The 26,625-nt window shown below is 42.8% G+C and overlaps 1 protein-coding gene across 1 annotated transcript; it reads right to left on the reverse strand.

Annotated features, from left to right (window-relative positions):
• Nucleotides 1-6,878: 6,878 nt before the first annotated feature.
• DRD5 (dopamine receptor D5) lies at nucleotides 6,879-8,951 on the reverse strand. The gene has a single exon (XM_084627491.1). It carries the CDS (start codon nucleotides 8,877-8,879, stop codon nucleotides 7,401-7,403), a length of 1,479 nt encoding a protein of 492 aa, XP_084483617.1. The 5' UTR covers nucleotides 8,880-8,951; the 3' UTR covers nucleotides 6,879-7,400.
• Nucleotides 8,952-26,625: the final 17,674 nt, after the last annotated feature.

The following is a 26,625-nucleotide window of genomic DNA, read 5'->3' on the forward strand; positions in this document are numbered from 1 at the left end:
CAATTTTGATACTTTGCTTAAAAGATCCCCAAAGGATTGGCAGAAGTTGTGTAGTATATCTCCAGATTTGGGCATGACTAGGTATGAGATACCATGTGCCCTCCCTTCCACAACCAGTTACCCATCTAGACCACCTTCTTCCCAACTACCCACAGCCCATTTAAAAAGCTTTCTTTAAAAGGCCAGTTGTTCTCCTTTACCCACTTCACAGGGCTGTCAGAAGGATTAATTAGTTATAATTTTACAGTGCCCTGAAGATGAAGAGGCCAGGTCCTGCCCTGAGTAAAAGCAGGGGAGAGAGAGAAGCTCAAGGAAATGTATCAGAGCAACTAGCAGCCCCATGCTGTACCTTGCTTGCGCAGCACAATCTGCCCCAGGCACAAACTCCTGCTTTAGTTAGTGGAGTAACAGAATGGCCCTCTGCGCACACACATCTCCCTGCACCCTACCCCACTAATGACCACTCACACACACCTCCCACAATCACTCTCTTTCATATCCATATGCTACGTACTCATATCACAGCTTAAAATTGGGGAGGTGGGTTTGATATTGTGGCTCCATTGCAGTCAGTGGCTAAACTCCCATTTACTTGCATAGGGCCAGGATTTCACCCAGGATGGATAGGAGAATGCAGGTACATGCACACAGTGAAAGGATTTTACTCCCCTTATGCACCTGCAACTTGATAACTGTGAGTTCTGGACAGCGCACTAAGGCTCTGCACCCTTTTGCATGAAGCGCTTATATACAATTGACCCCTCAAAATAAAATACTTGGCATTTAGATATCACTGATCCTCTCCATTTTGGAGTCAAGCAATTTTTAGCATTGTTTAAAAATTTAAACAAGAGTTTTCAGTACAAGAATGCACAAAATGTGGGTGAGTGGCTCGATAGCAACAATAAAGAACACAACAAAAGCTGTGAGGGCAAAGCACTGAGCTTATTGCAGCACTTTTCCTCCCTTTTGACAAACATTCTATCTGTATCCAACTCAAGGAAAAATTTCTAAGTTTCTTTATCTCAGAAAAAAATAACACTCACAAAAGCAGACACCAGCAATGGCTCTTTTGGGGTTTGAAAATTAAAGCAGTATTTATAACTGTTTGCTGCTTTTTTACATAAAATGTTCCACATCTATATTGCTTCTCATAAAAAGAAGTTAAAAATTAACGAAGAGATCCGTGCATAGTCTTTTTTAATTCACATAAAAGATTTAATTGAAAACATTCTACTGCTGATGGACTTTCCCAGCTTTGAAGCAAATCTCATACTAGGCTTTGGATTGGGCCACATTGAAGACCTGATCATTACCACTGCATCAGCTTCAATCAAATTTAACAGTGATAAATATTGCAATGTAAGATTTGCTACCACTCTACAGAACTATAACACAAGCTAGAAACAGAAAATAAGCCTGTGATCTTGAAGTCCACCTATTAGGCTGAACTGGGATTACTAAACAAGAACTACTCAAAAGCCAAAATGTATTATACATTTAAATTACTTCATAAAAGCTACACTTAAAGCACTAAAAGAAAGAATCAGGATAACACAGTGTTCTGATATTTAATTAGGGAACAAAAACCATGATAGGAATAGGATGGCATTCATGGAATAATCATGCTACTTGGATGCTGGGAGGTACAAGGTATATCTAAAGTCTTAAGAAGAGAGTAGATGTATAATGATCACTCTCCTTACTTGCTGTTCCAGTAAAAACAGAAAAAAAGATGAAAAATTGTGTTGGTAATACTAAAAAGGGAGACCACTTAAAAGGCAGGGTAGCAGGTTCATCTGAGAGAAACTAAATGAGGCAAATCCTTTTTTGAAATCTTCTGATCAAAATGCTCTGTCATTTATATAGTTACAGGCAAGACTGTCATTTCAGAAACAAAACTCTTGTCAACTCCAAACACTACAACCATGTGAGCAACTTCCAAACACTTGGTCCAATATGTTTCAAATAGAATCACAGTAGAGTTCCACATATCTGTGTTGTCAAGGTTCCTTACCCACTTGGAACTCTAGGGTACAGATGTGGGGACCTGTATGAAAAACCCCCTAAGCTTATTTTTACCAGCTTAGGTTAAAACTTCCAAGGTACAAGCTATTTTACCTTTTGTCCTTGGACTTTATTGCTGCCACCACAAAGCATCTATCAAATATGTAACAGGGAAAGAGCCTCCTTGGAAATGTCTTTCCCCTCAAAATCCTCCCAAACCCTACACCCCCTTTCCTGCGGAAGGCTTGATAAAAATCCTCACCAATTTGCATAGGTGAACACAGACCCAAACCCTTGGATCTTAAGAACAATGAAAAAGGAATCAGGTTCTTAAAAGAAGAATTTTAATAGAAGAAAAAGTAAAAGAATCACCTCTGTAAAATCAGGATGGTAAATACTTTACAGGGTAATCAGATTCAAAAACAGAGAATCCCTCTAGGCAAAATCTTAAGTTACAAAAAGACACAAAAACAGGAATATACATTCCATTCAGCACAACTTATTTTATCAGCCATTTAAACAAAACAGAATCCAACGCATATCTAACTAGATTGCTTATTGGCCCTTTACAGGAGTTCTGACCTGCATTCCTGCTCTGGTCCCAACAAAGGCAACACACAGACAGAGAGAACCTTTTGTTCCCCTCCCCCCACACCCCAGCTTTGAAAGTATCTTGTCTCCTCATTAGTCATTTTGGTCAGGTGCCAGCGAGGTCATCTTTAGCTTCTTAATCCTTTACAGGTGAAAGGGTTTTTCCCTCTGGCCAGGAGGGATTTTAAAGCTGTTTATCCTTCTCTTTATATTTATGACAGGTGTTTTCAAATTTAAAAAGATTCTCCCCTTAGTATGAAGATGACCAGATGAAAATTAAAAGGCACTGTCCCTTTAAAAATGGACACCTTGCTGAAAAGCCAAATGGAGAGAGCATTTTATTAACTATTTTTGTGGCCCAAGTTACCATAGTATCTTAGCACCACACAAAATGTTTTAAAAAAGGCATTGGGGTGATTAGTGACTTATAGACTGAAAAGTCCAGTAAACGGTTGCAACCATAATTAAACATAAAATTATAAAATACCTTGAAGATCATGATATGAAAGGGAATGACCAGCATAGTTTCTGCAATGGAATATCAAGCCTCACTAATCTGTTAGAATTCTTTGAATAGGTCAATAAGATAGTGGATAAAGGTGAACCAACTGATATTAATAAATATCACAGAGACTGGGAACTTCCAATCACTCTCTCATAACACAAGAACATATTCATTGGTATAAAAGGGATGCAGATTCAAAACTGATAAAAGGAAATATTTTCCCATAACATTCAGACTTTGGAACTCACTGCTACAAGTTATCGGAGACCAAAAGTTTAGCAGGATTCTAAAAGGATTAGAGATTTATACAGATAAGAATATCCAAGTATAATAGGAATTTAAAAAAAAAAATACACAAGAGCTTTGGAAAGGATATAAACCTATCTCTAACTACCAAGGGCTCAGAGGACATGTTCCCTGGGGTGGGTTATCCCATAACTGCTTACTGCAGGGTTTCTTCCTCTGGAGTAGCTAGTATAGTCATGATGGGAGATAGGATAGTGGCCTAGAGGAACCATTGGTTTGATCCAGAGAGTGACAATTCTTATATTTCTAATTTTCTGTTATTGTATTTATCCTCATACCCCTCGAGACGTAACTAAATATTTATCCTCAGTGTACAAATGAGGTGCTGAGGCACAGCAAGGCTAAGGCCCAGATCTTCTAGGGTATTTAGGTGTCTAAAATCAGGGCTATTTGTGAAGCAGAAATTGAAGGGATGGAGGAACCAGCACAGGTGGCACATGACAGGGCATTTGGAGATGTGGGCAAACACTGTCTGGCAGACACCAGTGGGATATACAATTAGATAGATTGTCACATTACACTGTATTTTAGACTATTACGTTCCTCGGGTTCATATTTTGTGTGCTGACGTTTTGAAGTTCATCTTGAGATTGATACCTTCTTGAGATGGGTGGAAATAAGCTTGAGGGAGCTATTTCCTTGGAGTGAAATTCACCTGGATTAAGGGCCAGCACAAGGTCCTCCACGCAATTCAAACTCTACATTAGATCCACATAAACAAGGATGTTGTGGCCCCTCTCTTTACTTGCCCCATCATGACTGATTTATGCAAGACCTGAGTGGGGACCCCATCATTATATGGGGGTATGGAGATGTGACACTGTACCCCAAAGAAACACCCACTTGGCACCCCTATATTCACCATTGTTATATAATTATATGTTTTGTACAAAGTATGCCTTGTGAGGTATCATTTAAAAGGTCTTGTTCTGTTAAATATTAATATCCTGTTGAATTGTATGTGCTATCATTTTGAGAGAAGTTATGAAGTTCTGCTATGTGGGTATTACTGAAATATGTTGTGAAGTTGGAAACAACCACAACCAGTCTTTCTGGAACAACAACGGAGAATCCAGATGGTGCTGATGGCCCATTAAGGGAAATCCACACTACTAACGACTATCGCAGGATCTGCGTACAATGAAGGTTTCTCAGTGGAAGCATGTAAACAATGGACACTGCTTGACCCATGTCATAGCAAAAGATCTTTGCTGGAAGAGCCTATAAAGGAGCGGAAGTGACATCATTTATCCTTACTTCCTCCACAACTCAACACCTGGAAACGTGTCGAGAACAAAGATTGAACTAGGAAGGTGGTCCCAGGCTGGAAAAGATAATCCCAACCTGTGTATTAAGGAACAATACCATCAGGATGAGACACTGCTTGATTCAAATCCTGTCTAGTTTATAGAACTCAGATTGTGGTTTTACTTTTATTTCTTAAGTAATCAGCTTTGATCTGTACACTTAGTACTTATAATCACTTAAAATTGATCTTTCTGTAGTTAATAAATCTGCTTTATATTTTACCTGAAACTGTGTTTTGCTTCAAGTGCTTGGGAACCTGCTCAGGAACAAAAACTGGTGCATGTCCTCTCCACATTGAGGGAGGGGCAGACTGGGTAAATAAAAAAAACTTACACTTGTCAGGCATCTGACCAGGGCAAGATGGTATAGTTCTGGGGTCCTAGGTTGGAGATCTTATAGGGAATTGGCTGGAGCCTATTGAGCGGCTGGCAAAAGCATTCATGTAACTCAGCTGGGTGTGTCCCTACCTGTGGATGTCTGTAAATTCAGGACCTGGAGGGGTTTGCAACTTGTCACAGCATCACAGTGGGAGAGGGAGCCCAGGTTGGTGAGACAGATGGCGCAGTGGTACTCCAGTTCCAGGTTGCAACCCAGGGAACTCACAGGAGACATTTCTGTTTTTCCCTTAACCTGTGCTGACCTAATGTCCCTCAAACACTGTGCAAGCCCATAAACTTGAGTAGCAGTTGAGAAGCTGTGGAGACCTGACTCCTAGCTGAGAATATATTTCTCTCCACCACCATATTCTGGGTATTCCACCCACAAAAAGTCCAGTTACTCTGAATTAGTCAGGGAAAGTGAATTTTACTCTGGGTAAATACTAATCTTGCAAACAGAACCTGTTTGCTTGTATTCTTTGATCCCTAAGGTGGACCTAGTGGTCGGATGACCCTGACTATGTACAAGAGACTATTGCTTTCCAAAACTTTCCTAAACCAGATCCACAATACCCTAATCCAAAAGGCAGGCAGAAGAAGATATGAATTGAGACCTATAAGTAATAGGAAGATCCACCCTCAGCGACCAAAGGAGAAAAATGAAAACAAACATCTACATAACCAGTTAATGTCAAATAGAACACCAAAAATACTACATACATAAAAAGGTCTGATCACTAAATCCTAACTAAGCAAAATTCCTACTGTGTTCAGTGGAAGTGCTGCCTGAATAAGGACTGTGGGATCAAGCCATTTATAATTTGATTTCAGTCTTATTTAAGCTCTTTTAACTTTAAGCAAATGAGCAATGACACTTTTAAAACAAGACAAAACTCAAACATTATTCATAAAACAAAGCCAACTCTTAAAAAAAAAATCACATTTTAATATTTAATTTGCTCCCTTTGATTTACTTCTTCCCAGGCAATTTCTCACTTCCATTTTCTGAGCTGAAATGCTTTAGAATGTTTCTAAAATAATGTACCTAACTATTCTAAAATCACTCCATTGTACTTGGAATGAGTTAGTAGAATTAAAGTTTCTTTAAAACATCTCAATGTAATGTTTTTCTAAACCTGTATTAAAATCTTCTAAATCCTAAATCTCATTAAATACCTTTAACATTTTAAAAGTTTGAATTAAAGATTCAGCAAGACGAGATTTCAGTTTAAAATCCAACAGCAGTACTGTCATGCATTTTGGCATTGGTGAGAGCTCCCTGAAACTATAAAACCTACTAGCAACACTGGGAATGACTAATTACTGCTCTCATTTTCTAAAATAGTTACTATAGAAAACAGTTTTGTGAACACTATCAGGAGGTTATTCTTTGCTCACTATTAGCATCTTAAAAGTCCATTCAGGTTTAGAATTAAAATGATTTTTAATATTTTATAAATACACATTTGATATTTTAGCTACAGAAAATCATGACTAATAAAGGACATCAGTGACAATTAATGCAAAGGGAACAAAAACTGTAAGCATTAATCTAGCTCTGAGTAGAAGTATCAAAAAGAGCTAATTTAAAATCAGATTTTCCTGTGAGCACTGCTTTAACTCAGACATTCTATTTCCACACGGACTTTAGATTGCTTTTGAAATAATAAGTTACTTTAATCATTCAAGTAGAAATGCTAACATTTGTTTACACAATGTAAATCTTCATGCTAATGAAGGAAAAAATAACTCCTTGATCAACAACATTTATTTTCATCTTCAGGACAAGGCAAAGATATCAAAGGCAATAATGCTGCCTAGGAAAACACATTAATTACAGAGAAACTGTTTTGAAAGAAACAGAAACAAGTATTTAAATAATCACCCAGTTCACCACCAGCCCAACCCTTAGCTCCACATAAAATTCAAACAAAAACAAGAATTGGACAATCTAATAATTTTTATTTTTAGTGACCATGTCATTACAGCATCTGTCCCTGTTCTTAGAAGTTATGATACTTTATGCTTTGAGAGCACTTTCCATCTTCAGAGCTTTTTACAAACACTAACTAACTAGTCATATCCCAGGATCACACCCCAGGGCTGATTTAACTTCCTAGTCCTCTCTCAGTTTCGGGGATGTTGAATTAAGCTTGTTTTTATCAACTCTGTGTGGCAATTTCTAAACCCTGAAAGTGCAAGACACAGTTGGAGTGAATTGACTGACCAATAGTCCAGTAGTCTTTTCATTCTGTGTTTGCAATTTGTTGTACAATCCAGTAAAAGCAGACAGGACACAATGCAATTTAATGTAAACCATTTGGGGTGAAAGGTGTTATTTTGTCTAGGGAGATCTCCCCCTCACAGTCCAGCTCACACACAGAGTCGGTGGCAATCTCATGGTCTGGGGAGATCTGGGACATCCTGTCGAAAGGATCATCCTCGCAATCAACCACATTAGGGATCATGTTGACATAAGCAGTCACTATTTCCTTATGGAAAAGGGTGTCTTGATTGTAGGAGATGAGTTCATTGCTTATATTGACTGTCTCCACTGGAGTGCTAGAGCAAAACTCACTGCACCCTAGGAGGTTGGAGAAAACCTTTCTGAAGTCAGCATTGAAAGCATAGATGATGGGATTGAGGGATGAGTTGGCCCAGCCAAACCATACAAAAATATTAAAGGTGGTCTCGCTGACACAGGGAAGGCCAGCATAAGGGTTGTCAGGCGGGCTCTCACAAAAGGGGACTATGCAGTTCAGAATGAAGAAGGGCAGCCAGCAGCAGACAAAGACTCCCATGATGACTGAGAGGGTCTTCAAGACCTTGGTCTCTTTTCTGATGGAAGTCTTGAGGCTGGTGTGGTGGTGGCAGTCAACACGGCTGCTCCGGCAACTCTGTGCATGCTCAGCTGCCCTCTCCAGGGAGGAAATCCTGCGGATCTGCACTTGGGCAATGCGGTAGATCCGTGTGTAGGTGACTAGCATGATGGCCACGGGGATATAAAAGCTGATCAGCGAGGAGGAGATAGCATAGGTCCTGTTGAGGCTGGAATCACAGCTCTCAGCCTGTCCCTCAAGAGTCTCATTGCTGCTGGCAGTCCCCTCTGAGGGTCTCAATACTACTGTCCAGTTAGTGCCAATCCCTTCCGCCCAGCTGGGGCCAGTGCCTGCTGCTGCTGAGGTAGTGCCAGGCCCACCTCCATCAACATCCCCGCCTTTGTGCCAGTTGAGCTGGACAGGGATGAAAGAGATAAGGACAGACAAAGCCCAAGCCACGCTGATCATCACCAAAGCCACCCTCTGGGTCATCTTCCTCTCATACCTGAATGGGCTGGAGATGGCCCAGTACCGGTCCATGCTGATCACACAGAGGTTCAGAATGGAGGCGGTGGAGCACATGATGTCAAAGGCCACCCAGACACTGCAGAAGGCCCCAAAGGGCCAGTAGCCGGCCACCTCGGCCACTGCCTTCCAGGGCATCACCAACAGGGCCACCAAGAGGTCAGAGACGGCCAAGGACACGATGAAGATGTTGGTGACCTTGCTCCTCAGGTGCCGGAAGCGGATGATGGCCACACACACCAGCACGTTGCCGAAGAGCGTCCAGAGAATCAGCAGGGACAGTAGGCTGCCAGCCACTATCTGCGCGGGCCCCGCAGCCACAGGCGGCTCCCCTGACCCCTCCCCAGCGCCCACTGCAGGCGGCCCGGGCTGCTGCAACAGCAGCGAAAGCGGGAGAGGCTGGGAGAGCAGGGTCTGGTTCTCCCCTGGAGACTGCAGCATGGCTGGGTCCCTCCCCCCGGGGCCAGGGCAGCGGAAGCGCGCTGCACGACTAATACTTCTCCCGAGCGCCCATCGCTTGGCCCCATTGGATCCCCCGGGGGCGCTCGCTCCGCCAGCCGGTCGCCGCCACCACAGCCGCCGCGGACCGCTGCCGGGCTCGCTCCTGCTGGCCACCTGCTCCGAGGCGGCGGCCCCCCGGTTCGCCCCCGGCACTCACTCAGGGGGCATCGGGGCTGCTGTTAGGCTCCCCTCCTGCAGCCGGTGCGCCTGAGTGGCACTGCTGCGCTGCCTGGACTCTCCGCGAAGCGCGGGGTGCTGCCGCTGCCCCCCGCCGCTGCCAGTGCCCTGCTCTCAGCGCGCCCCTGAACGAGTGCGGGGGGGGGGGCTCCTGCTCTCCGCGCCGGGCGCCGCCGCTTGCCTAGCCCTCGTGCTCTAGCTGCGCCCGCTGCTGTGGGTACGTCCCGGAGCGACGGCGAGACTCCCTCTGCGCTCCGAGTGCTGCCGCCACAGTGTCGGCTCCCGCCGCCCTCGCCTGCGCTCCCCGAGCCGCTGGGTGCGCTCCGGCGGGCCGAGCATGCTCAATAGCAAGGGGAGCCGCTGTCCTGAACCTCCGCTCCCTGAGCGAGGTGGGGACAAAACTTTGGGATGTGGGCGCACGGGAGCGGGGCTTGGGCGCCGCCTCGCCCAGCGCGGCTCGCTGCCGCTGCCCACAGGGGGCGGGGGCATTCCGGGCACACGCTCGCCCGGTGCTGCTCAGCTCGCCACGGGAGACCGAGAGACTGTTTCCAACGCCTGCACACTGCGCAGGTTACACTCATCTCGGGGGGCGGGGGGGGTTCGCCCTCTGTCCTGCCCTTGTCAGTTTCTAGGAAGCCCATGGGGATAAAAGGTGAAGAGAATACCTGCCCTAGAGGTCCTGTTGATGCAGAGCGGAGGTAGGAGACAGAAGGGGGTGACTGATGGCACACTGCGTAGAAGTCCCTCTATGACCAATATCCCTTGTGCAGGGGTCTGTATTTCGTGTCTCCATGTGGCCAGATCCAAGGAACAGGCAGTTGGACAAGATTGGCCAAAATGATTAGGGCTCCATCTGAATTAACAGAGAGATGTCCGGGGGATCATTTCCTACATGGTTTGGCTAATCTAGAGTGACTCTTTCGATGCATAAGGCTAGAGCCATCATCCATCAGCACCTGGGAGAGGGGGACTACTAAATTAGTGCTTTTTTGCATTATGTTTATTAAAAAAAACAAACTCAATCACATAACTTCATAAGGGAGTGGTGCTGGTGAGGAAAGCATTACAAATGCTTGAGTCAGCAGTGTGCCCTTGTTGCCAAGAAGGCCAATGGCATTTTGGTATGTATAAGTAGGGGCATAGCGAGCAGATCGAGGGACGTGATCGTCCCCCTCTATTCGACATTGGTGAGGCCTCATCTGGAGTACTCTGTCCAGTTTTGGGCCCCACACTTCAAGAAGGATGTGGATAAATTGGAGAGAGTCCAGCGAAGGGCAACAAAAATGATTAGGGGACTGGAACACATGAGTTATGAGGAGAGGCTGAGGGAGCTGGGCTTGTTTAGCCTGCAGAAGAGGAGAATGAGGGGGGATTTGATAGCTGCTTTCAACTACCTGAAAGGGGGTTCCAAAGAGGATGGCTCTAGACTGTTCTCAATGGTAGCAGATGACAGAACGAGGAGTAATGGTCTCAAGTTGCAGTGGGGGAGGTTTAGATTGGATATTAGGAAAAACTTTTTCACTAAGAGGGTGGTGAAACACTGGAATGCGTTACCTAGGGAGGTGGTAGAATCTCCTTCCTTAGGGGTTTTTAAGGTCAGGCTTGACAAAGCCCTGGCTGGGATGATTTAACTGGGAATTGGTCCTGCTTTGAGCAGGGGGTTGGACTAGATGACCTTCTGGGGTCCCTTCCAACCCTGATATTCTATGATTCTATGAAATGGCACCTGCCCCCACAATACATTTCACAACCTAGTGTAGTGCCTGGTGGGTAGGATCGAACCTCTGGAGCTTAGTGCATGAGCCTGTACTGCATGAGCTAAAAGCCAACAGGCTGTTAATTAAGGGCTTGGCTACACTTACATTTTATAGCGCTCTAACTTGCTGGCTCGGGGGTGTGAAAAATCACCCCCCAAGTGCAGCAAGTCAAAGCGCTTTAAAGCGCTAGTGTAAACAGGCTCCCAGGCAAGAAGCCATGCTCCCAGCGCTCGGAGCTAATCCCCTCGTGGAGGTGGATTACCAGGAGCTCTGGGAGAGCTCTCTCCCAGCGCTCGCCCGTAACCACACTCGCACTTCAAAGCGCTGCTGTGGGAACACACCCGTCACAGCACTTTGAAGTTTCCAGTGTAACCATGTGTCAAATATTAAGGGAAGAGTAAACACCTTTAAAATCCCTCCTGGCCAGAGGAAAAACCCTTTCACCTGTAAAGGGTTAAGAAGCTAGGAGAACCTCGCTGGCACCTAACCACAATGACCAATGAGGAGACAAGATACTTTCAAAGCTGGAGGGGGGAGAAACAAAGGGTCTGGGTCTGTCTGTGTGATGCTTTTGCCGGGGACAGAACAGGAATGGAGTCTTAGAGCTTAGTAAGTAACCTAGCTAGATATGTGGTAGATTCTGTTTGTTTAAAATGGCTGAGAAAATAAGCTGTGCTGAATGGAATGGATATTCCTGTCTGTGTGTCTTTTTGTAACTTAAGGTTTTGCCTAGAGGGATTCTCTATGTTTTTAATCTAATTACCCTGTAAGGTATTTACCATCCTGATTTTACAGAAGTGATTCTTTTTACTTTTTCTTCAATTAAAATTCTTCTTTTAAGAAACTGAATGTTTTTTTCATTGTTCTCAAGATCCAAGGTTTTGGGTCTGTGGTCACCTATGCAAATTGGTGAAGATTTTTATCAAACCTTCCCCAGGAAGGGGGGTGTGAGGATTTTGGGGGGAAAGATGTTTCCAAATGGGCTCTTTCCTAATAAAATAAAACTGGTTAGATGTTTGGTGGTGGCAGCGAAAGTCCAAGGGCAAAAGGTAAAATAGTTTGTACCTTGGGGAAGTTTTAACCTAAGCTGGTAAAAGTAAGCTTAGGAGGTTTTCATGCAGGTCCCCACATCTGTACCCTAGAGTTCAGAGTGGGGAAGGAACCTTGACACCATGCCCTTAGACTATAGGGCAAACTCATTAAATCTCTAAGTGGTCTCCGTGCCACTAGATGGGACAGAACACCACACCCAGAAGGTGTGTGGATTATACTCGCACTTGATCCTTCCTAATATATTATTAGGATTACAGGAAATAGCATTAGAGGTTCAAGTAGAGTTTTGTAACACACATTTGGCAAAATCTAATTTACTTTCAGCCTATACCAGGGACACAAGGCACCCTACATATTTAAAGGTAGCCCACAATAAAGAAGTTTTTGAAGTCATTCTTGCTTCTCCCTGAGGAATAAAAAGCTTGAAAATTATTTTAATCTTAATAATTCCAGCCTTCTGTACCTGATCTCCCCTGAAGACTCAATGGACAACTGGAGGACTTGTTTATAACATTCAAACAACATAGCAAATGAAAATTTGATTCCATCCGTCTCTGGGTTTTCTGTAGAGTCCATCATTATTCTGTCTAAGGCTCTAATCCTGCAAAAAGTGTAAGCATGAGTTTAATGTTCTAGTCTCATTGAATTCCCCATTCACTTGTGTAAAGTTAAGCCTATATGTTTTTGGAGGATCAGAGGCTTGACTCAAAAGGTAAGTGTTTTTTATTCAGACAGTTATAAAAAATAAATAGGTGCACCAAAACATTTTAAACAATTGGAAGAAAAAAAATCTGTTCAAGATTCAATATCTGTTTTCAGTTGGCATTTTATTGGAATCATAGAATATCAGGGTTGGAAGGGACCTCAGGAGGTCATCTAGTCCAAATCCCTGCTTAAAGCAGGGCCAATCTCCAGCTAAATCATCCCAGCCAGGGCTTTGTCAAGCCTGACCTTAAAAACCTCAAAAGGAAGGAGATTCCACCACCTCCCTAGGTAACACATTCCAGTGCTTCACCACCCTCCTAGAGAAAAAGTTTTTCCTAATATCCAACCTAAACCTCCCCCACTGCAGCTTGAGACCATTACTCAACTTAGGAGCCCTATGTCCTAGTGAACTGAAGTTAAAGACTTGGACTTATGGTTTAAAAATATTATTTACAGATAATCTCCTATATTGGGAACTCCAGTGACCACAAGAAGTGGAGTCCAGACACCACAAAAGATTGGGGCAGGGGAGGGGGAGGAGGGAAGAGAAAGAAAAAAAAAAAAAAAACCTGTCCAGCCAAACCAAGACAGAAAGCTAGCAAAGAAAAAAGCCACATAAATTATGTTAATGTTAACAGTCCCCTGCCTGGGGTCACGCTCACAGGGGTAGAGAAGGGCATCCTTATTTGACATTAGTGTGCTGAGAATCTGGTGTGTTAAAGTTTGTGGTGTGTGTTTAAAGAGTTTTACTCATCCCATCATGATTGTTCCATTAATTTCAGGAAGTTATTAGTTTCCTTCCTCCTCCCCCCCCTACCCCAAAAAAAAATCACTAAATCAAAACTCAGTCAGTTACTTTGCAGACAAATAAAATTTTTAAACTGTCTATACTAATATAGTTGCCTCTTGAGGCTGGCTATGCCTATATTCATCCTTTCTAATTTAACAAAGAACACAAGTAAGTGGGGACAAAAACTAGAGAGGCAAAGGCACAAAATAAGATTAAACTAGTTAGAGACAAAGGATAACAAGAAAACATTCTACAAATACATTAGAAGCAAGAGGAAGACCAGGGACAGCACAGGCACATTACCCAATAAGGGGGGCAAGCAAGAACAGAAAATTTAGAAATACCAGAAGTGCTAAATGACTTTTGTTTCAGTTGTTTTCACCAAAAAGGTTAGTAGCAATTGGACATCTTGTGAATGCCAGTGAAAATGGGGTAGGATCAGAGGCTAAAATAGGGGAAGAACAAGTTAAAAAATTACTTAGACAAGTTAGAGGTATTCAAGTCACCAGCCTGATGAAACACATCCTAGAATACTCAAGGAGCTGACTGAGGAGATATAATTGCTACTGGCTCAATCTTCAAAAAAAAGTAATGGAAGATGGGAGAGATTCCACAGGACTGGAAAAGGGCAAATATAGAGCCATTCTACAGCAAGGGAAATAAGGACAATTCAGGAAATTACAGACGTGTCAGCTTTAACCTAAGATACTGAAATACTATGGAACAAATAATTAAGCAATTTGCAAACACATAGAAGATAGAGTGATAACTAACAGTCAGCATGGATGTCAAGAACAAACTTCTAGCAGATCACAGAGCAGCAATAGCAGGATCACAGTTGTGGTTGGTTATCAGATTCTGGAAGGCTCATGCAACATACTCTTTGAGATAAGATAAAAATCTTTAACACTTGATAGGTTACCCACCCTCTCGCAGTTTACATATATATTCCATTTCAAGGGTAGCCCATTAAGGTTAAGACTGTCACTTGCAAAGAGATGTGTTACTTTTTTAATGTTCTAGTGGTTTTTGTGCTTCTCCCTTGAAACAGTGTGTCCTCTTTTAGGCCTGTAAAAATTGTGCTTCTCTCATACAGCTGGCAGATTGGAAGCAATGGAATTAGACTGGTTCAGAGAGAAGAGTTTGTGCATCTCTATTCAGGAAATTTGTCTAGCTTTTTGTACTCTTTAGTATAGCAAAACCTACATCCATTTAAGAACAGGCACCCAGAGCACTACAGTAAAATATTTACATAAAAATACAAAGATCAGACAAGAGGTATAGCCACTCAAAATCCCTAACTGTGACAGAGAGGAGAATACTATGATCAAGTCTTAATCTTTTATCCTTCTCTTTTGAAGAATTAAAAATACAGAGCTTCTTAAATCTTACTGTAAGGCAGGTTTCCTTGGATCATTCTTCTGTTTTTAAACTTCCATTTTTGAAGTGTTAACAACAGAACTGGATGCAGTATTAAAGTACTTTTTTCGCCCATGCTGTATAGAGAGGCAATACCACATGAACCACTCAATAGTCTCCTGCTTGTACATCCAAGCATGTGTTTTCCATCCCTTTCAAAGCACTAAATCATGTCAGTGAAATCAATGGAATGTAAGTAATCTTAAAATTAAGCACGTGCTTAACTGATATGCTGAATAGGGATGGACTTAAATATTATGCTTAAGTTAAGCAGATGCTGAAATGCTTTGCTGAACTGAGGCCATAAACTAATGTACTATGGCTCTCAACTGCTTTTCATGTAGTTTTTCTTGCTTGCTTTTGAATTTGCTTGATAGAATACTTTTTGATGCAATCCTTTTACAACTTAACCCCAGACACAGTATCTACCTCTATATTTTTAACTCCGTATTGGTATTAGCTACTTATAGAGCCCAAAACACTATAACATTGGAAACATTTGTAACACAGTTGGAGTGATCAGTTTTAACATGGACAACAGGGACCGAGAAATTCTCCTCATTGTTTCATATTTTACTAAGTTTGCAGTCAATGAGCTCAGTCCTTGGTTCCCAGTTAGAATCATCGAATCATAGAATATCAGGGTTGGAAGGGACCCCAGAAGGTCATCTAGTCCAACCCCCTGCTCCAAGCAGGACCAGTTCCCAGTTAAATCATCCCAGCCAGGGCTTTGTCAAGCCTGACCTTAAAAACCTCTAAGGAAGGAAATTCTACCACCTCCCTAGGTAACGCATTCCAGTGTTTCACCACCCTCTTAGTGAAAAAGTTTTTCCTAATATCCAATCTAAACCTCCCCCACTGCAACTTGAGACCATTACTCCTCGTTCTGTCATCTGCTACCATTGAGAACAGTCTAGAGCCATCCTCTTTGGAACCCCCTTTCAGGTAGTTGAAAGCAGCTATCAAATCCCCCCTCATTCTCCTCTTCTGCAGGCTAAACAAGCCCAGCTCCCTCAGCCTCTCCTCATAACTCATGTGTTCCAGTCCCCTAATCATTTTTGTTGCCCTTCGCTGGACTCTCTCCAATTTATCCACATCCTTCTTGAAGTGTGGGGCCCAAAACTGGACAGAGTACTCCAGATGAGGCCTCACCAATGTCGAATAGAGGGGAACGATCACATCCCTCGATCTGCTTGCTATGCCCCTACTTATACATCCCAAAATGCCATTGGCCTTCTTGGCAACAAGGGCACACTGCTGACTCATATCCAGCTTCTCATCCACTGTCACCCCTAGGTCCTTTTCCGCAGAACTGCTGCCTAGCCATTCGGTCCCTAGTCTGTAGCTGTGCATTGGGTTCTTCCGTCCTAAGTGCAGGACCCTGCACTTATCCTTATTGAACCTCATCAGATTTCTTTTGGCCCAATCCTCCAATTTGTCTAGGTCCTTCTGTATCCTATCCCTCCCCTCCAGCGTATCTACCACTCCTCCCAGTTTAGTATCATCCGCAAATTTGCTGAGTGCAATCCACACCATCCTCCAGATCATTTATGAAGATATTGAACAAAACCGGCCCCAGGACCGACCCTTGGGGTACTCCACTTGATACCGGCTGCCAACTAGACATGGAGCCATTGATCACTACCCGTTGAGCCCAACAATCTAGCCAGCTTTCTACCCACCTTGTAGTGCATTCATCCAGCCCATACTTCCTTAACTTGCTGACAAGAATACTGTGGGAGACTGTGTCAAAAGCTTTGCTAAAGTCAAGAAACAATACATCCACTGCTTTCCCTGTTCATCCACTCTGCTTTCCCTGTTCATCCACTCTGCACTATTCTGGAAGTACAGAGCAGACAAAGCTACTCTAAAAGGGCAGCCAAGAATCACCCCTGTGAAGGGGTATCCTTGTTGGTGTAAAGCCATTTATAGACAGCTCTACACCTCACCTTCTGCCCCCTTCTATGAAGATGGCTATAGCATTCTAGCTGCAATCCAGACCAGTGAGATGTTATCACCCATGCCCTGCAACCTTGGGTGCCTCACAATGCTTTGCTGTTGTAGCTTCCAACTTGAGTTGCTCACAATCAGCTTGCAGGTCACACCCTGAGTGTGTGTGTATAGCCAGAACCCTGGCCCAGCAATTCTGACCCCAGCAGCCTGTGAGCAGCACACCAGCCACACACTGGCATTCAGCAGTCTTAGTTACTACTTGCAGTGTGATCCCAACACACTCCTACTCCTGAATTTTGCCCCCAAATCGTGGGTTCTGCACTGTTCAGCCATCTGATATTTTAGGTCCTTTGCCCCATAATGGAATAAACAACAATTTGCTACTTTAATTGGCATTACCAAAAATTCCCAACACTGGATTAGTTTTGATTAAGAAATAAAACAAGTTTGACTGCAAAGATACTTGCACTCATTTAAAATCTAAGGCACTAAAATGCCTTCTAGTACTAAAGTTTGAACTAGACTTGCTTCAACGTGAAGTCCTTACCCCAGGTTCCCAGCAACATTGCTGACCAAATTCGCAAGTCAGCATCTGCTCCCGAAGTCCAAAGGGCTGGTTTCATTTGTCTTCTTAAGTGAAAGAGTGAGTGAGATAGAAAGCAAGAATATCTGGGGTGGTTTTGCCCCTCACTTCTATAGTCCAGTCCCCCTTTGAAGTGGAGTCTTCTGAAGATTACTCCATAAAGCAAAGTTTATTCAAACAGTAAATTAGGCAACAGGAGTCTTGGGGTGACTGTGTCCCCATGCTCACCCCTCCCCTGTGTATACTGATTTGCCTTGTCTTCTTGCTTTCTCAAGGACCTTGTCTACTAGTTATATGTAAACTGAGGTAAGCAAACATTCCTTTGTTTAAGATAGACCTGCTTAACCCACTCCTGCTTAATCAGGACTACATAGGTTTGAATGTGCGCTACCATCCTCATTCAGGGGGCATTCATAACTTTACATATAATGTTGCTACATACATTTCACCATGATATTGACCAGCAAGTTATTTGTAATCAAATGAACCTCTCAAGGCATATTTTGTACAACAATTACAATGGTGGTATAGGGTGTAAATACAGGGTGCAATCAGTTGCAGATAGAGAGAGTCAGGCCAGAGTCATGACCAAGGGCAAGGTGTGCAGGAGAGTGGGAGCCAGAGCTTATAATGCTCTGCCCGATTGTTAACTGCCCCATGAGATCATTACAGCTGTCATAATTGACAGCAGCAGTTAGGCTGTTCTAAGCCCCGAATCAGAGAATGAGAAAAAAAATTATAACTGTCTAAATAGTTAGATTTTCTGCGTTAGTATTGCAATACTTTTCATGGGCCTGACTATCCCAGAACTATTTTACAGTTTAGGATTTATTATTGGGCTCTAATCTTGTTTCAGATAAAAAGCTAGTTTCAAGAATCAGCAACTGTGTCACCTCTGACCCAAGCAGCATCAAATTCCTGCTCCTTCTTCATTTTGCTTTACATCTTGACTGAGACTTAAAATCAAATGCTCCTTTAGAATCAACAGGGCTTGTGTGTCTTCATTCAAACAGCAGAGTGAAAACAGATTAGAAAATCCATTAACTTTGACAACACACACATTGATTTATCATCTTAGTATTGCAAGTAGGAAGCAAGCCAAATTGTTTTTTAGAATGATGGACATGTTATAACATTCTGGACCCCCCCAAGGCAGGGTTTGATTGGGCTAAAGTGATAAAGGAGAACTAATGCATATATGCTTGGACATCCCCAAAATAGCATTAGCATATATATTCTGAGTTATGAATATCCACTTGAGTATTGCACAGATGCTGCTTGGGGCATTTCACTGAACAGTGTGACTGGATGTGCAAGCCCCTTGTGTACACACAGACACACTCTCCAGTCATACTTGCAGTTCCTGCACTCCCTTTAATGTAGGGAATGCCCTTACATCTCACAGGGGAAAGAGCAGAGAAGAGCTGGGGCCACTGCACAAGCCAGTAGAGCAGATGGCAGAACTGGGCCCTTAGTGGACTCTAAACTATTGACTTTTCCAAGACATGCTTTAAAAAACAAAACCCACCCACACTATTTTAACCAGGGACACTCAATAGCAATAGCTGTATATGAACCAATTTTCCATCTAACATTAAACAATATTGATCTGAAAAAACGAGTTGTCTTAGTGATTGGCTAGTTCTCAAGCTGACATATGAGAAAATGAAAACAGGTAAATAAAACTTGCCGCATAAAAAAAAAAAAAAAAAAAAAACTTAGCCAGTCATTATCAATGCAAATATTGTGTAGCTGCATTCAGCTAAGGCAGCAATTGCAGATCAAAACATCTGGCATTTGTGAAGCCATCCTTTGTTACACAGTCTCTCCTGATTGCAGCAATTATATATAGTAATGCTACCCAACTCTTAATGTCCTTTTGATTCAGAAAAAATTACAGCTACTTGGTCATACTTATTAGTTGAAAATAACTGCTTGTCAGTTCAGGAATTTTACCTTTGCTTTATGGACAAATATTTATGACTAGAGGCAGAAATGAAAGTAAGCCAGTACAGTCCGGTACAGTGTATTTAGTATGCCGTGCCGCACCAGACTGGCTTCCCCAGGCTGGCAATTTAAAGGGCCCGGGGCTCCCTGCAGCAGCCAGAGTCCCGGGCCCTTTAAAGTGCCGCCCGAGCCCCGCTGCTGGAGCCCTAGGGGAGCAGCAGCAGGGTTTTGGCAGTGATTTAGAGGGCCCAGACCTCCGCTGCGGTAGCCCTTTAAAACACCCCGGGGCTCTCAGCTTCCTCTGCAGCAGGTAGCTCTGGGGGGGTGATTTAAAGTCCCCTGGTGCTGCACCCACAGCCAGAGTCCCAGGGCCTTTAAATCTTGATTTAAAGGCTCTGCCTTTTCTGGTTGAGGCCATACCCCCTGCTCAGGACTCCAGGCGTACTGGTGAGTCCTTTAAGTTACTTTCACCCTGACTAGAGGACACCGTTTCAACACTGATTTTTAGCAAAACAACAGTTACTGTAGTGTAAGAGGTTTACTCATTTATTACTTGAGAGAATAATACAGAAGTAAGGCATACATCCTCCTTGAATCACTTAATCTACTAGCTATATCTATTCTGTCCCACCAACTTCATTTTTTTTTTTGAAAGTATAATATCCCCATCTAGTGGTTTTCAAACAAACCTGGTTTTAATCTCTACCCACTAAGAACCTCATGCCACAGTTTAGCAAGATACTTAAGCCTGTGCCTAATTTTAAGCACAAGTAGTCCCATTAAAGTCATGTGCTTAAGTATTTTGCTGTATTGGGGCCTGGGTACCTGACCCTGATCTCACTTATAACTGGAAAGGCTTTTGAAATAATGATCAAAGAAATTTTTTTTTAAATTTGAGAATTAAGGATTCTGAGTGAGGGGACAACATCTAGTGGTTATGAAAGAACATAAGAGTGGAGTTCCCCAGATATTGTCATTCCCCCTCCCCACATTTCCATCTACACCATTATGGATAATTTACTCAGCCAACGTGCATCAGAAGGAGGAGATCCTGTTTTCCATTCCGTTAGCCAAAAGAGTCAGTCCCATGAAACGGAAGTGCTGCAAGCCATTTTTGACTTCCATTGGATAGCTTGTTCCATAGACTTATGGTGAAATCCTAGCCACATTAAAAATCAATAAGATTTTTTCTATTGCTTTCAGTGGGGCCAGGATCTCAATCCTAGTACCCAAACTTGGTGATGTTGTTTGTCTGTTCAGAACTGAAGGGCCTTTGAAGATAGGCGATAGGTGCTTTGAAGGGCCTTTGAAGATATGTAATCACTGGAGCACCTATTTTATGGCAAATGTACAAAATGTTTTAATAGTCCCTTGGAAGGTAACAAATATATTTTATACCAGTAGTCTGGACTCCAGTAATATGTATGGAGTATTTTATCCTGGAACAAAATAGGGTCCTAAGAAACTAGAGTTGTCCTTGATGTACTGACAGATTCCGAGTCCCTTTCTTTACCTGTGAGGATATGAGCAATTCTTCACTCCATTTTCCTTTAAAGTGGTGATAAAGTTCTTACTGGAGTGAGTTGATCCATTTATAAGTTTCTGTTTAGTTCCAGTTTTGCTGCAGTGACCCTCTAATGGTGATTCATTGGAAGAAGACCAAGCAGTGCCAATTTCTTTCTGCTATTTTTGATATGAAGGATTGCATGAAGGCAGTCATTTGTATTTGTTGTGAGTTAAAGACAGGAAGGCCAATTTATTTTCCTGAAATATGTCCCTATTCATTGGTACCCCCTTACCTGTCACACTCATCTTTATATAATAATTTTATCCTTAGTTCTGAATTATGGGCTGTTCTCTGCTGGCAAGAGCCATGTATAGATTGAGACCTACTAAGGGGCACTTGATATAAAGATGAAAACTCAGTGTTTTCCTAACAAGCTAGGAAGATGCAGTACAGAGGGCAGGGGAAGGTATGAAGCATTCCAGAGGGAGCTGTAAGATTTGTTTTAATCTTAAGCCAAACTAGTGTTATTGGGGGAAACAAGGGAACCATTTTACAAAAAAAAAAAAAAAAAAGACATGCCAGATTAAAAAGAAAAAAAAAAAAATAAGGAACCCATCCAGTCAATGGGAGCTTTGCTATTACTTTCAATCCTATTCAGGCTTTGGGTTCAGTAGACTAGGCTACTTTAAAAAAAAAAAGTTTATTTGTGACAATCACAGCTGCTTTAACATATAAACCAAGATTTTATTTTATTCATGCATTTATAGAATGAGACCACAATCCTTAGAGAAGTAATTCCAGCATTTAAGTGATCCAAGGTCAGATGTTTATTTTTATTATCTCTAGCCTGATTAGTCAAAATAAGAAAACCTGTTGCCACTTGTCTGCACCTTTGTTTAGCTGCTTTATCATAAAATATATTCAAGGTTTATAGAGGGAATGTTTGTTAGTCTTGATCTTACTATTCTTGCCACATAGGTAAATTTAAAATGGGAGATTTATAAAAGAAGGGATATGATGTTTACAAGAGATCCATTAACCTAATCTCTTTCTGTTCCCCAGCCTGTTCCTTATGGTCCTCAAATACCAGAGGTCCTTTTCTTTCCCCCCCATCTGGGCCCAGCTACCCTGCAAGTACACCATGATTTTGTAGCTGGGTTGTGACACTCACCAGTGTTGCTAACTTATCATGAGTCTCACTCCATTCAGTGGTGGTCTTAAAATCCCCAGTTCCTAATGAATGATGTGAATGCACCAGAATCTCAGCTCCCACTTAAATTTAGATCTTAAAGTTGCAGAAGGCTTGAAACTATGAACTCAGGGCTCAGAAAAAAGGTAGCAGATACAATAAAAAAAAATCAGTCATACTTCAAGAATCTCATTATGTTTAAACAAATCTCATGAATTGGGGACAGGTGTGTCCAACTCAGCTGTCCCCTATAGCCTCAGTAGAGGATAATGTCCTTAGGACATGCACACAGCATAGTACCAGCAGCACTAAGGCCATGTACTTTGAAATGTCCTGCCACACACAGGCCTCAGAGGGTGGAGAACTCACTAAACTAGCTACACAATCATGATTAGCGGGTGTGACTAGAGTGAGGGTTTTCTACTCACCACTTGACAGCACCTCCTCCTGGTGGTTCTGGGGATTAGTTCTGCCAGGCTGATTGCAGCTGCAGGATGCAATCTTTGTCACTTTCTGAGTCTCTCACTCATGCTGCAGTCCTTCTCTTACTCCAGGAGCTGTAGTGCTCTCTTTGTGACTCAGCCCTCCAGCCAGGTCACTAAGTGGTTTCCCCTTCCAGGGTAAAGTCCTTCAAAGTTTCTTCTGTTCAAGTGGCATCAGGCAGTCCTCATGACCACTGCCCTGATACTATCATACCACCCTACAGTAGTTGGAAGGGATATCTAGGCCCATCCTCTACTCTGGGTTCAGGTCAGTCCAGTCCAGTCTAGCACCCTTTACCAAGCAATCAAGGTCTGCAGCTTCCCAAACTTTACTGTTCTTACCTCTAGACTGATTCCACTCTTCCTAGTCAGACCCCTTTTTTCTAGATCCCAGGAATTCCTATCTCTCCTTCCCTCATGGAGGATAACTGCTAGTCTTGGCTTTGTGTAAGTCCTTGCTTGTTCCCTCACAGGTGAGCTTACTTCCAATTAGTGGCCTCTTCCTAGCCTAAACTCTCCCCTGTTTGCTGCTTAATTGGCTGATTGGGCCCACCTGGCCTCATTCAGCTGGTGTGGGGAGTACACTTTATCACAGGGCGTCACATCCATAAAGCAGAATAGCAGCATGCTGGACAAGCTGGAGTAAGACAACCATTGACCAACCTTGGCTACTAGCAAGGGAAAAGCATGGTGAGCTGTCAGTTACTAACAGAGTATTAGCCATGTTTTGTGTGGACACAGACTATGCACAGAGCCATCCATTCTCCTAATTAGTTACAAACTCAGTTCAAAGTTATAGTGTAAAGTGGACTTTTGCAGATGGTTCTCTCATGTTACCCCCACCATCAAGAATAGGACCTCCATGTCTCTGTGCCTAACAGAATGACCATTTTCAAAGCACATCTCAAACCCCATCTTTTCTCCAGCAACAGTTTCTCTAAAATAATAAATAAGGGCAGGAGTAGGGGGATTTTTAAAAGTACTTGCAGGATTCAGGATCATGAACCCTATTGACAGTTCACAATCAAAGTCCAAGAAGACTAAACCCATGATTCAGGAAAGCAGCCTATTCATCAGAGCTCTTAAACACATGCTTAAATACTATTATGAATAGGAGCCTATCATAAATATAAAGGGAAGGGTAAACCCCTTTGAAATCCCTCCTGGCCAGAGGAAAACTCCTGTCACCTGTAAAGGGTTAAGAAGCTAAAGGTAACCTCGCTGGCACCTGACCAAAATGACCAATGAGGAGACAAGATACTTTCAAAAGCTGGGAGGAGGGAGAGAAACAAAGGGTCTCTGTCTGCTGTTTTTGCCGGGGATAGACCAGGAATAGAGTCTTAGAATTTTTAGTAAGTAATCTAGCTAGGTATGTGTTAGATTATGATTTCTTTAAATGGCTGAGAAAAGAATTGTGCTGAATAGAATAACTATTTCTGTCTGTGTATCTTTTTTGTAACTTAAGGTTTTGCCTAGAGGGATTCTCTATGTTTTGAATCTAATTACCCGGTAAGGTATCTACCATCCTGATTTTACAGAGGGGATTTCTTTACTTCTATTTACTCCTATTTTGATTAAAAGTCTTCTTGTAAGAAAACTGAATGCTTTTTCATTGTTCTCAGATCCAAGGGTTTGGGTCTGTGGTCACCTAGGCAAATTGGTGAGGCTTCTTATCCAACATTTCCCAGGAAAGTGGGGGTGCAAGTTTTGGGAGGATTGTTCATTGTTCTTAAGATCCAAGGGTCTGGGTCTGTAGTCACCTAGGCAAACTGGTGAGGCTTTTTACCAAACCTTGCCCAGGAAGTGGGGTGCAAGGTTTTGGGAAGTATTTGGGGGGGGAAGATGTTTCCAAACAGCTCTTCCCCAGTAACCAGTATTTGTTTGGTGGTGGTAGCGGCCAATCCAAGGACAAAGGGTGGAATATTTTGTACCTTGGGGAAGTTTGACCTAAGCTGGTAAAGATAAGCTTAGGAGGTTTTCATGCAGGTCCCCACATCTGTACCCTAGCGTTCAGAGTGGGGGAGGAACCTTGACAGAGCCTCTGTAAAGTTTAAGTTTTTTTTAATATTTTACTTTGTAGGGTAAATAACTGAATCTTTTAGCTTTAAAAGCATTATTTTCTCCCTTTCTCCCTCTCTCTTTAAGACCTCCCACTGAAAAAAATGTTTTTGAACAAACCTTTGAAAAGATCTACAAGGCTGGATATTCTACAATGCCAGGAATCTCTAAATATTTCTAAACAACATCTTCCAGGTTCTTCCATCTTGGAACCTCATACTGAAGAACAAAAATCAAACAAAAAATTGCATTGGTATATTTTTCTGAACTTTTTTATGAAACCCATTAAAAGCTGAAAATTGCCTTCTAATTTTAGAGTCTTCTAAAAACTATCCAAGAGACTGTGAAGAAATGGGAGAGATGGACCAAATATTTCAATCTGATTTATTAAAGTTTAGTGAGGCCCAGGAAGACTACTTGTAAATTGTTAATAAGTATTCCAATATTAACTGTATATAAACTTGCTCCAGGTGATCCTGACAAAGCTGGACAATATTGTTTGGTTGTGGATTTTGTAAACTATGTTTGCTCACTCATCCCTGAAATATTAGGTAACATTTTCAAAAATGTATAACGATTCCTTGGTTAAGAGTTCAGAGAGTTGCTGCAAAGCTCTTTACTTCAGGACTGCAATATTAGCCTGGGGAAGATAAGTGCTTACGGAGTTGTTCCTTTACCTTGTCAGTACAGCATTTGTTCAAATAGATGCCTGAGGGTATAGTCTTCTATAAATGTGCTGCATACCTCCCATTAATTTAATGGGAGTTCTATTTGCTCTGAGAGGGGAATGTACCCGTGGGTTACCATCTCTCTGTGGCTTTTAACTGTATTTACAACAGTATATAGAAATAAGTGAGTGTGTTTGCCCATAAGAATGAAAGTAAGAGAGAAATATGTTGGTGAGTATAATGTGTAGTATATCTAAATTGGAAGCATTTCAATGAGTTATATAAACTTTTGGCATACTCTCCCTGCATGCTCTGAGTTTAATAATAGTGTGACTCCAGGAATGCTGGGAAGAAAGTTTATTTGCTGATACAAGAAATGCCCATTGACTTCAGTGGAAGCTATCGATATAGTGTGAGAGATAATCCGGGCCTTGTTGTTTTAGTTAATAACATTGTCTTGGTTTCAGTGGCATCTAAACAATATGATTGAATAGGATAGATGTCAGCTATCACACCTGATTAAAAATAAAGACAGAAGATTACAAAATAAAAGAATGAATCCAAGGCAGAAGTCTTTTAAAAGGAAACTTGAACTATACAGGACCCTTTACTTCAAGCCAGATTCTGATACCTTTAGTCATGTTGAATAGTACATTACTCCAAATAGAACTCAATGTGGCTACTTATGGAGTGAGGTGCCATGTGATGTGAGGAAAGGTGATCACAGTCTAGCTCCTTATATTTGCAACAGAATAGTAAAGTGCATTGTCATGGTGATTCACTGCAGGACTCTGAAGATGTCCGACCCTTTCCAATAGGACAGTGGTCCCGCGCCCCCCTTTCCCCTGTCAGGGCCAGGAGCGAAGCCATGGCTCCGGGGGGGCACAGACAGGAGTAGGGCCAAAGCTGGGGCTGCAGCTGAGGGTGGGTCTGGGGCCAGAGCCAGGGTCGAGGCTGGGGGCAGAAGCCAGGCCATAGTAGCGGCTGGCAGCCGGGCCCACGGCTGGGTGCGGCTCCACTCCCAGCCTCAGCCCTGGGCCAGGAACGAAGCCACAAGCAGGGGCCAAGGCTGGGGGAGGGGCCAGGAGTGGAGCTGCAGCTAGGCCATGGTGGGGCCAGCAGCCTGGCCAGGTACGGCTCCATGCTGAGGCTGGGGACGGGGTCAGGTGCAGAGCCAGGAGCTGGGGTAGTAAGGAAAGACCGAGATTACAGTAATGTGCTTATGCACTGACTCATTTTAAGAACATGGACATTTTGGTGGTTCAAGTAAAAGAATTTTGCAGGAACAAAGGACTTGCCAGACCCTGTCACACCTGTGGTCCATCTAAACCAGTATCCCGTCTGTGGCCAGCACCAGATGCTTCTGAGGAAGGTGCAAAAAACATATAGGGCTAGATT

This window comes from Lepidochelys olivacea (genome assembly GCF_965140295.1).
Source record: "Lepidochelys olivacea isolate rLepOli2 genome assembly, chromosome: 4".
NCBI classification, from domain to species: domain Eukaryota; kingdom Metazoa; phylum Chordata; order Testudines; family Cheloniidae; genus Lepidochelys; species Lepidochelys olivacea.